A 12,423-nucleotide genomic window follows, 5' to 3' on the forward strand; every position below is an offset into this window, starting at 1 on the left:
GATAAAGTCACTAAAGAGTATGCCTAATCCATAAACTATCCCCATTACTACATTGTGCGACTGTGGACAAGGCTTGGCTACTCTATAAACACACACTGGGGTAAAGAGTAGCAATTTTTAGAGAGAAAAAGCACACAATTATATTAAGGAATGAAGTGTGATAAATTGTCTGAATTTGGCTTTGACAAAAATACACTTGCAATTGGAAATGGGGGAGACTTTCAAACACTGGGTTGAGTAATACAGGCAGATTATAATATCCTTAGCTGGGCCAGGCACGGTGGCTCATGCCCACAATCCCAGCACTTTGAGAGGTTGAGGTGGATGGATCACCTGAGGTCAGGAGTTTGAGACCAGCCTGGCCAACATGGTGAAACCCCGTCTTTACTAAAAAAAATACAAAAAATCAGACAGGCATGGTGGCACACACCTGTAATCCCAGCTACTTGGGAAGCTGAGGCAGAAGAATCGCTTGAACCTGGGAGATGGAGGTTGCAGTGAGCCGAGGTCACACCACTGCACTCCAGCCTGGGCAACAGAGCGAGACTCCATCTCCAAATTAATCATCATCATCATCATCATCATCATATCCTTAGCCACTGTCCCTTAAAGGTAAGAAGACAAGCATGAACCCACTTGTTGGAGTCCCTGGAGCCAGAGCCAGAGCCAGAAACATGCACAAGTAACAGGTAACTCCTAAAGGTTTTTTCCATGTCTAAATACTTTAAGCTCCTGAATAAACACTTAAGAATTAATTTTAAAAAGGAAGCACCAACAGCAAAAATAAACAGTTCTTTTTAAGGTACCAGAAATAGACTCTCTAATTCTGATATCTCAGATCAGCTCATCTTTTATATTGTATACTGAATATATTCTTCATAAGAGTTACTGCTTGCACACTATTTTCTCCAGAAATTTCCTAAACATATGTTCAAGAAAACGACTCAATTTTTGGCATATCAGATTGAAAGCAGCTAACTATTTCTGGACTGTACATTCCTGAAATAGATAAATCCCCAAGCAATTCTGTGCACATTTAAAAGATACCGCTGTGTTCATTTTGTTTGTTCTGTATTGATTACCATAGACTAAATCATGAAAATATGTTATATTATTTCTATAGCATCAGAGAAATCTTTCCATTGTTCTGCATATGTATCCAGTAATGAATGTGAACACATCGATATGTGTATACTTGCTGACAGAAGCTTCTTCATAGCTGACTCTATTATAAGGTTCTATGTAAATGTCAGGACTCTGATTCATTGAATTCAGTAATTTTGTGCCATTTGTTTCCCATCGTGCCTTAGCACATACCTTGGCTAAGGATGACCTTGAATATTCCCTACTTACTTATTCACTAGAATGATTATGGCAATTTATCTTAGCCATAACCAATTTTTTCTGTTTTCTTTATCTTCAGGTGTCTTATCCACAATTCCAGATACTCAGTATCTCTAAATTCTGTATTTTGTATTTTACTAAGATTTTGAATATCCTCCAACCAATAAGCTTGTCACTATAAAATCAAGCAATGGCATGAAAGTGATAAATTAAGGAACTAAAGTAGCTTGTAAATCTCATACCATAAATTGTATTATAAAGATGGAATATAGATATGGTAACCATTATCTTACATGGGTACAACATTTTATTGCTTTTAGGTTACTCTGCATACATTCTTTTAACAAATATTTAATAAGCATCTATTCAGGCACCTAGAATAAAAGGAACAACACAGACATGACCTCTACTGTTATTAGGGCTACATAACACAAGGAGAAAGTGGGCAAAAATAAGAAAGAAAATAAGACAATTAGAAGTTTTCTTCATTCCTATGAAAGCAAAAAAATACAATATAAAAGTAGAATAGGCCAGAGGCTTGGTGTCTCACGCCTGTAATCCCAGCACTTTGGGAGGCCGAGGCAGGCGGATCACAAGGTTAGGAGATCGAGACCATCCTGGCTAACACGGTGAGACCTTGTCTCTACTAAAAATACAAAAAATTAGCTGCACGTGGTGGTGGGTGCCTGTGGTCCCAGCTACTGGGGAGGCTGAGGCAGGAGAATGGCGTGAACCCAGGAGGCGGAGCTTGCAGTGAGCCGAGATCGAGCCCCTGTACTCCAGCATGGGTGACAGAGCGAGACTCCGTCTCAAAAAAAAATGAAAAAAAAAAAAAAAAAAGTAGAATAAATAAGAGAGAGCATACTAGATAGGATAGTTAAGGAAAGTTATCCCTGAAAGCCAGATTTTTTTTTTTTAGACTGAAACTAAAAGATGAAAAGGAGTCAGCCCCACGGAAAACAGGAAGAATAATATTTTAGGAAGAGAATACAAAAACTCACAACATAGCACACAACACAGGAAAGATACTGATATTTAGAATGAAATTAGAAGTCTTAAGTATTTTAGATACAACAAATGAGAAAGCTGTTAGAAGGAAATGAGGTTAAAGTAGGTAAAAACTAAACATGCATGCAGTGTAAACAATTTTCTTAACTGCAGGCCATGATCCAGTAGTGGGTCATGAAATGAATTTTAATAGGTCACAACAGCATTTAAAAAAAAGACTAGACTAGACTAGAAAACATCAGTGCTTATTACACTGAATAAGAATCATTTTTAGAAATTTTGTTTCTATCATATACAGAATATACACATAGATGATGTGTGTGTGAATGCCCAGGTATGTATGTATGTACTTACCAGAGTATGAAATGTATGCCTAACTTTCTCACAGTGGGTGATAGTTTTAAAAGCTTAAAAGCCACTGTTACAGACTATTGTAAGAAGTTTGGATTCTGATTTGGGCTGGGATAGTGGTAAAGGCCTTATGGGTAGGAGGAGGTAGGGCAATGTTCTAGCCAGAGAGACAACCTACAAAGTCCTGAGGCCAGACAGGTAAAAATACACCATGAGAAAATGGAGTTGCAATCAGGGACCATGACTGCGATGGGCCATGTAAGATGATTCTGGAACCTGCGAATTAGATACAACAATAGGAGGTGATCTTATTGGAAGCTTGCTCAGTGAAGTGAGGGCATTTATATGTCTGATTGAACTAGACTGAGTTAATAACTAAAGGTAGTCAGAATGAGCCAGTTTTTAGTATCTTAGAAAAGTCTGAGAGCACAAGAGGTGCATTTGGGAACCAGGGACAAATGTTTTTAAGAGACAGGGGAATATATTATCTTCCTTAATCTACATGAAGTTAATCATACAGGTTAGAAGTTGTTACCCCACTTCTATAGATGGGGAAAGTAAGATGTGAGGAGGTAAGAACACTTGCTCTGAGGATGACACAGAGAGTGAACAGATGAAGGAAGACTGGAACTCTGGTCTGGCTATCTCCCAGTCCAGCGCTCTTTCTTTTATGATACCTCTGTTTGAAACGTGTACACACTACCAAATAAACTGGATTTAAAGAGGAATGGCAAATTAAAATTTTCTTAGAAAACTCGCTATATGATTGAGGAAATCAGCCATATGTTTTGGAGCAGGATAAAAACTGGCCCTACACTTTTTTGTTTTGTTTTTATTTCTAAGGACTTGGAAGAGAAAGTAATATTTGGTTTTTAGAGAAATCTAGTAAATATTTTATTTCTTGCTGTAGAATTTTCTTGTTTTTTTCAGAAAATGTCCCATGAATCCACACACTCCTTACCAAAAATAATTGGCCAGGAAAACCATTTCAGTCAATATTAAAAACAAACAGTAAAAAGAAGGTAGGATGCTCTTTTCTTCTCATTATTTAATTACTTTTTAAATTACTTTCAAGCCCACTGGTGTGTAGACTCTTTTCCAATTAAATTTATATATTAACTTCAAAGTGTCAAATGGATAAAAGTAGAACATGCTCCAGTTGAAGGGGGGACACAGATGATGGAGCAGAGTCTGTTTCTCTCTTTCCTTCCCAGTACAGCCACCTCTGCGCCTCTCCTCCACCGTAGAACTCCAGGGCTCCACAGAACACAGACAACCAGTGATTAATTGATCGATTCCAGGGACACAGACAACCAATAATTAATTAAGTGATTCTGTCAGTTGATCAACAGATAATTATTGAGTATGTCTCAAGAACCATATTTTGTAACAGATAAAACAGCATATAAAGCATAGCAAAGTCACTACCCACAAAGGATTTAAAATTCTTTAATTCAGAGGAATTACTAATATCCTAAATACTTATTCCACAATTTTAAGCACTGCGATTTATGGCCAGAAAGACCTATAGCCTATATCCCTGCCTAGGAATCGAGTCCATTTTTATCATGTTGAAGATTCATTGAAGTAGAGATACTTACCGTAATTTCTGTTCATTATACAGCATCTGAACTCTCTATGTTTGTACAGTTTCTTAACTTGTGAATGTTGGTGGGAGACTAATCCCACTTCCAAATATAATAGCTCAAAAAGCCAGGTACTGGCTTTTCCAACCTCCCTTATAAACAAGCTAAAGGAAATCAACTTAGCACTCAACCAGGTGGACTTGCTCTAAATAAGAAGCTAGGGGCACAAAGCAATGGAAATGGTGACACACTGTGAGAGACATGTCAAGTTTACAGTGGCAGTAGGGCCAGGATCCAAGATCAGTATCCAGGGGTAGCAATGGCAGACAGTGTTTGGGATGGCTGCAGTGGTGTGGTGTCTGTACTGCACTATCTCTGTGCTATGGTTTTGTGCAAGGTCTGCCTGCAGCCTGACATCACTTGTGCCTGCCTTTTCCCAGCGTGATTCTCCAGACTTCCTGGAAATTCTGTGAGTAACAAATATCTTTCAATAAATTCTTTGTCTTAAATAGGCCAGAGTTGGTTTCTGTTGCTTGAAACCAAGAACCTCTGCCTTAAACAGCTTCAAATTATGCAGTTTTTACATGGACCACCAAAGCCCTGCAAAGAAGTAGCTACATTATTTGGAATCTTCAACAAATTGCACACACACACACACACACACACACACATATGTATATATGTAAAATCTCTGCCTGGCCCACATGCACTACTTATTGACTTATTTAAGTTTCAAAACAGATATTCTCAAGTGCTCCACATCAGACTGAAGGCAGAGGATACACCAGAAAGATGACATGTCTATTTTGTGGAAGACACCAAAAGGAAAACAGTACTTCAGAAAGGAATTCAAGTGACCTGATATTAAACCTCACCTTATTACATAAGAATAAAAAACAAGGTTAAATATAAAGTGATAAATACTACTGAATATCACTAACAAAACATCTGCTTTCACTTATATTCAAAAGACATACTTATTTCTTCTAACTTCAACTGCCATAATAAAAAGTAAAACAATAAAAAGCATTTATTCAGCCATTGCTATACCTACTGGGGAGGAAATGCAAGAATAAATGTTAAAAGTCAGTAATACTTCTTGTAATAATTTACTGAGTTTTCTCCTTCATGTGTCGTATTTTCATTACTATATATGCTGATAATATAGAGTACTGGAGTCATAACTTTATACCATCCTATGATTATTTTGTAAGGAACTGCACATCTTTACTTAGCATTTAAATTCTTTATTTCTGTAGGGTAGAACAGTGGTTCTCACACTTTTAATGTGCATCAGAATCACCTGGAGTGCCTGTTGCAACACAGAGAGCTAGGTCCCACCCCCAAAGTTCCTAATTCTGTAGAACTGGGGTGGGCACCAAAAGCGGGCATTTCTAACAAGTTCTCAGTTGATGTGAATGCTACTGGTCTGGGGAATACACTTTGAGAACCATTGTACTAGTTGATACTACAATTATGAAACCTGATTTTCACATTAATGAAAGGGAAAAGGTGTTTTAAAATTTATTCTAGGCCAGGCGCGGTGGCTCACGCCTGTAATTCCAGCACTTTGGGAGGCCAAGGCAGGCAGACCACGAGGTCAGGAGTTCGAGACCACCTTGGCCAATATGGAGAAACCCTGTTTCTACTAAAAAATACAAAAATTAGCCAGCTGTGGTAGCGTGCGCCTGTAGTCCCAGCTACTCAGGAGGCTGAGGCAGGAGAATCGCTTGAACCCAGGAGACGGAGGTTGCATTGAGCTGAGATGGCACCACTGCACTCCAGCTTGGGTGACAGAGTGAGACTCCATCTCAAAAATAAAATAAAATAAATTAATTCTTTTAGCCTACTTGAGTTTAAAAAAAACCCCGAACTCTACTGTTATAAAAAGTAATTTTATATTCTGTGGCAGTTGCTCATGATAACATTACCAAAATTTCCAGTGCTATAATGGTTTTTGAAGCATACCAAAAAGATATACATAGTCAGTACATATATGAGTCACTTGCCCTGACAACAGAGGTCAGGGAAATAAATATGGACTTAAATCAATTTTAGCAGAAATGCCACTATAAAAGATTTGATTTGAAGTCACTGATAAAAATTTATAAACAAGAAAAACTGAGTAACCACACACATGTAAGTCTCAAAAGTTTTTCACCAGAGGAAAAAACACAACAAAACAAATAAGAAAGCTATGTGAATGCTACATCAGCAGCATCTCAATTCAGTTTCATTCATTTTTTCCCTGTGTACCTAAAGCCACCAAGTAGTCAGCTCCTCTCTCACCTATCATTCAATGCTAGTCTTTAATTCATTCAACAAATATAGATTGAGCACCTATCATGGGCCACTGTTCTAGGTATTAGAGAGAGAACAGGATGCAAACAAACCAGGTCCCTGCCCACATTAAGCTTACATTCTAGTGGGGGAGAGATAAGTGATCAGTTAAGAATGATAGTCAAGAGAATGACAGATAGTCATACATGTTATGGAAGAAATGTGGTCTCTCTTAGAGAATACCAGAGAAATATGTACACCAATATGCTTCTGAAGCTAAAGTCACAGAAAACTTATCTGGTCAACAATAAGAATGAGGAGAAGCAAATAAGATAGGAAGAGAAAAGAATATAGAGTCAGAGAAGCCAGAAAAAGACACTGATTTAAGGATAGAGTGGTTGACTGATTGATGGCTAGAGATTAAGTAAATTTAATCTAGAAGGATGTCTGTTAGATTTAACAACTGAAGGTCATCAATGACCTTGATAAGGGCAATTGTATTGTAATGTGGAGAAGCAAGCAAGCTTGGAAGGGGCTGAAGAGCATGTGGGCAGCAGTACCTCAATTCAGTTTCATTCATTTTATCTCTGGTACTTAAAGCCACCAAGTAGTCAGCTCCTGTCTCATCCACCATTAAATGCTAATCTTCATTTAACTCATTCAGCAAATACAGATTGAGCACCTATCATGGGCCATTGTTTTAGGTATTAGACAGCGAACAGGGTGCCCTTTCATGGTCTTTTCCACATAAGGGCAGTCCTCTCTCCAAGAGAAATTTCTACGTAACCAGCCATATACAATTACTGAAATCTAAATGGCAAGTGGATTCAAAAACCAACTCCTATACCAGTCAGAATGTGTACATAAGTAGAAGCATAAATGAAGAAAGCACCTCCGCATCTCAATTACAGAATTCCACGTAACCATTTCTCTTAAGGAGACAGCATTTGAATAAGAAGAAGAAAGCATAATTTCACCTGCAAATACTGAAATTTCATATTCCACTTATAGAAGAAAAGAGACTGAAGAAATATTCCTTTTAAGGTTTCTTATTAATCATTTAAACTGTATGGGAAAATAATTAGATGACTTCAAAAATGCACTAATACATGATTTTTCAAGAGATGACTATAGGTATAGTACTTTAAAAATGGATTTTAAATTATTCAATGTCAATATATATTAGTGTACCATTTCCCAAAGCATAACATGTGATTTTATTAGATATTATTCAGGTAAAAGTGTTCTGTGGTTCTATGCATTTCTATAGGACTTTTCAGAGCTTTTAAAAGGGTAACAGGAATTGAGTGTTCTAAAGAGAAAGTGAATCACATAGTGTTTCCCTGCTTGTGTAACCACAGAACTCTTAAGGGACTAATGTATAATGAATCATGGTATGAGAAGTTATGTATTGGAGTTGAGAAATCTATAATCTAAACAGGAACACTACTAGAACAGATATACACACAATGAATAATTTTGCTTTTTAAAACACTGATTATCTCCAAACAGTGGGCAAGCTTCAAAGAATGGTTTTATAAGAAAACCCTTTAAAATAAAGATTTCTTAATTTGACCACAATACGGCATGATGTCTCTATTTCCACTTTGACTAGCATGATGTCGGAGCAAGTGGGGGAGGTATGAGTCAAAAAAGAGTGGGGGAAGAAAAAATCTTTTTATTTAAAAAAAAATATTTCTTAACTACACCAAGAAATTTCCATTGAAATGAACTCTCTACATGGTATGCAATGTTTCCCAGCAGGTTTAATCATAGTATTCTAAATGATTAAATATCATAAATAGTAAGAATTTATAGAAATAAAGATAATGATCAAGCCTTTGGGAAAATCTTGGAAAAACTACTGCAAGGAAATACACAAATGATGTAGCATAGGTTCCTACAGAAGCCAGGATAAAATAAACAGGGGCAAAAGTGAATTAAATTACCTTCTCCCTTGAGCAAAAAGCTACTATATTCCAACACACAGTGCTGTAAAGCAGTCTCAGTTGTTTAACTGAAATGTACACTCACTCACTAACCCACACTGTTACGCCTGTTTTGCTGGCAGTAATTGTCCATATTCACAGGGAGAACCAGGTAAACACTTTAGTATCATCAAATTATAATGATTACACTTTTTCATAAGTGACGACACATATCTGTGAGAGCTGTCATCACCTCTTGAGTGAGACCCCATGCATTATGGCTACATGACATGGGGACACTGGTGACAAGAGCATTAGTAAGCATGCATAGGTTGTAGGGCCATGTACTGGGTGCTCAAAAGTTCATGATAAAGATCAGAGTCCCTATCTTCTGGAAGTATCATTAGCAAAAAGCATTTATTATCACATAGAAGTGGGACTCTGACTGTGATACAAGTCAGGGATCAAACACTAACTTGCTATTAATTCAGTGTGGTAGAATAGAAGAATATGGAATATTCTTTCCTAACATACATGGAAGTGTGCCAAATAAAAAGAAGCCACAGAAAGACCCTAAAATGAACATTAGAGACAAAAATTGTAATAGTCAAATGTCAGCACTACAAAATTACAGAAAGACTGAAATAGCTTATGCTGAAAAAAATTTTCTAGTCCTATTTGAGAAAAAATATTCATAGTCCCTAGTTGCTAAAATTTTGAGTATAATTCATGGCAACACAATGACATTTCCTTATTAAGTATAAAAATGATGCTACAGAACCTTTAGTCAAAAATCATCCTTGATAGTAAAGAAAGGTTTTTAAAGATGCATCTTCTCCCTCTTGACCAAAAGTGCACATTTGTGACATTATCAGCTAGAGTTGAGGATACAATTTGAGTCCACACAGACCAGATCAAAGCTAATTGGACTTTGTGACAAATGACCTCATGACCTAGACCTCATTAGTCATGATCTAACCAACTGAGCTAGTGGGCCATAGAAAATACATGTTAGCACTAGATATTTGCTTTGAATCATTTCTGCACTTAAACGGGCTCTATAGTTTTAAAGAACCTACCTTACCAATGCTGTTTTTCTAAGGTTTTGTGAATGAATGAATTCATTCAACTCATGTTCAGCTATTATGTGGAAGACCCTAAGATCATTGGTAAAGCAGTTTAAAAATGCACAAGACAATATGCAGAATTTAGAACTATAAGTAGTAGTGAAAAATGTAAACGAAGTGCATAATTTTACAGCAATAACTAATGTTTATTGAGTGCTTACTATTCTTTAGATGATACATAAAGCACTTTTGATTAACTGAGGTTACAGGTTGAGTATCCTATATCCAAAATGCTTGGAACAAGCAGTGTTTCGAATTTTTTACTTTTTCACATTTTGAAATATTTGCATTATATACTTACCAGTTGAGCATCCTTAAGCTGAAAATCTAAAATCTGAAATGCATGATGAGTAGTTCCCTTAAACATTATGTTGGTGCTCAAAAAGTTTCAGATTTGGGAGTATTTTGGATTTCTGATTTTCAGCTCAACTGGTACTTCATTTCATACTTAACAGACTAATCTCTCCACCTTAGCTTGGACCAATACAAAATGAGAAATAACTGTGATAGGTACTATACAGTTAACTCTCTCAATACCCATTCCAACTGCCCTTTTCCCTTGTCACATTCTACCACAACAGTCATGAAAGCTACAAACTCCCATTCTCACATTCCCCTGCAGGTGACCATTACTGCTTGTCACAGACAAAGATGAAATGACAACTGACAACTGGGTGACCTCTAGCAGTGTCTAGAAAGCCATTTATTTTCCCTGAGAGCATAAAGGTCGAAGTGGCAGGCGTCTTTTTCATTTGGTATAAATGCCAACAATAGTTTAAGTTTACGGTAAAGATTCCAAAATCATGCTCCAGGGGGCCCTGGACCTAAACAACAAGTAAGTAGAGTGAAAAACATTCACAGTGTGTCTAAAATATGTAAAGAGGTATAGATTTAAGAGGGTAACAGAAATTTACTGACTTTATCATGGGCCAATCACCTAAGTAAATGTAAATAAAACAAAATGCCAAGTTTCCATTCAGGGAGAGTCCTTCCTACTATGGGAAACATAAACAAGCATTCATAGTACAATGCTGTAAGTAAAAGTCAGGGGATAATGTTGCCCTTTATAAGGGAAGGATAAGCTAACTGCAGAGAAGGAGAGTCAGGGTCCATGTCACAAAGAAGGGAGTAACATGTCTGTCTATAAAGATCACACTAGACTGGGTTTGGGGAGACTGGGAGGAAAGGAGAGAAGACAGAGAATGCTATTTCAGCAGAGAAAATGACATGTCCAAAAACATAGAAGTATGAAGGGGGAATATTTGGGGAAAAATGCACAAAGTTGGTTATGCCTAGAAGGTAGAAAATAAGGCTAGGGAAGTAGGAATGGGGAGAATGCCAGTGTGGAAAGTTAGATTTTATTTTATAGGGAATGGAGGTAGCGTTAGGCAGTAGTGATGTGGGTAGATTCAGTGACCAAATATAGCAAAAAATGAGAGAAGTAAGAGTCAATGAAAAGCTTCTAGTTTTGTATCATCTATTATGTACCAGGCTCTGTATTCAGTACTTTAAATATATTTTCTTGTATCCTCACAAAAACTCAGTAAGAGTGAGATTATTCTCCTTCCACTTCCATGGAAACAATAACAAAAAGCTCAGAATATTTAAGTACATTGGTCACAATTATAAAATGAATATGAAGTTAACCAGAATTCTGTTTTTAGTTATAATAACAGATAACAACAACTGAACTCACAGGTCATGAATACTTCTGATGTTAAAAGTTATTACAGTGGTGAATAAAAAAAAAAAGTCCTGCCTTCATGGAACTTATAGGTTGAAATCATGGAAATAAATGAAATCACTCAAGGAAGGAGTAGATGTAATAAGAATAAAGACAGCAGAGGTTATCATCCCGGGGTATACCAACATCGATGGGAGGTGGGCAGAAGAGTCAGTGAGAGAACCTGAATTCATTTTAGGTTAACCGAGGAAGCCTATGGGTTGCAAGCAAAAAAGCCAATTTGGAAACAATCCTAGTGATTTACAATAATTCTTAGTTCCTTTATTTATAATAACATTCTGCGTCTTATTCCGAAGCAGCTAAGAAGCCCAAATAAAAATTTATATTATTGTTGAGGCAAAAGAGTTAACCTGGTTTTAGGCAGAGGGCAGGTTTAGGTAGGAAAGTAAGATTTATTGAGTAGCAGGCAATTTTATGTGGAATATCTTATTTTAAAAATGTTTAAAAATCCCAAACTCCATCACATAAAAATTGACCTTGTACATAAAAACAAAAAGTATAGAGTTTAGAAGCTATCATTAAAATACAGATAATCACTAACAAGGGGTATATACATTTTTTCTCTGCACAAAGAGTAACTATTAAAGGGCATAAGACTTTTAATAATTTAAAATATCCTGTGGGGTTAAGTGAAAGGAAAATGAGTGCATATTCTTAATAAATGTAGATAAAAGCTCTAAACATCAGCTTAATTTCAGTAACTCTGTTCTAGTACAAAGTTACTTTGAAAAAAAGGAAACAATCTGGGAATAGTGGGAGGTGTTCAAAAGTACATTATTTTTCTCTGAGTGGGGGAATTAAAAAGACTTCCACATATAAACTTACATTGCTCCATTGGTATAGACAGTATCGCTTCCTTCCACATACTGCACCTGAGCTGGATAGACATGTTGTACCTGCTGCACAGTCTGTACCTGCTGTACCTGAAAAACAAGTATTAGGACCTTAGTAAGAGGTAGGTATGATAGGAAGAATACACAGCATTAGATCTACCTCAAAGGTTTCTCTGGTATTATTGATAAATGTGAGAATGACTTATAAGAAAAACTATTAGA

General features: G+C 36.6%; 1 protein-coding gene across 27 annotated transcripts in view; it reads right to left on the reverse strand.

Moving 5' to 3' along the window:
* The window catches only part of LOC105491823 (regulatory factor X3), a 320,376-nt gene that overhangs the window by 125,805 nt on the left and 182,148 nt on the right, over positions 1–12,423 (reverse strand). For all 27 annotated transcript variants that reach the window (XR_011612518.1, XR_011612519.1, XR_011612517.1 and 24 more), the window contains one exon: positions 12,194–12,291. Coding sequence is in view for 23 of the 27 variants with exons in the window: in XM_071077749.1 (XP_070933850.1) it covers positions 12,194–12,291 (98 nt within the window). In the remaining 4 variants the exon portion in view is untranslated. The remainder of the gene's footprint in view (positions 1–12,193; positions 12,292–12,423) is intronic.

Source organism: Macaca nemestrina, chromosome 14 (genome assembly GCF_043159975.1).
Source record: "Macaca nemestrina isolate mMacNem1 chromosome 14, mMacNem.hap1, whole genome shotgun sequence".
Lineage (NCBI taxonomy): Eukaryota > Metazoa > Chordata > Mammalia > Primates > Cercopithecidae > Macaca > Macaca nemestrina.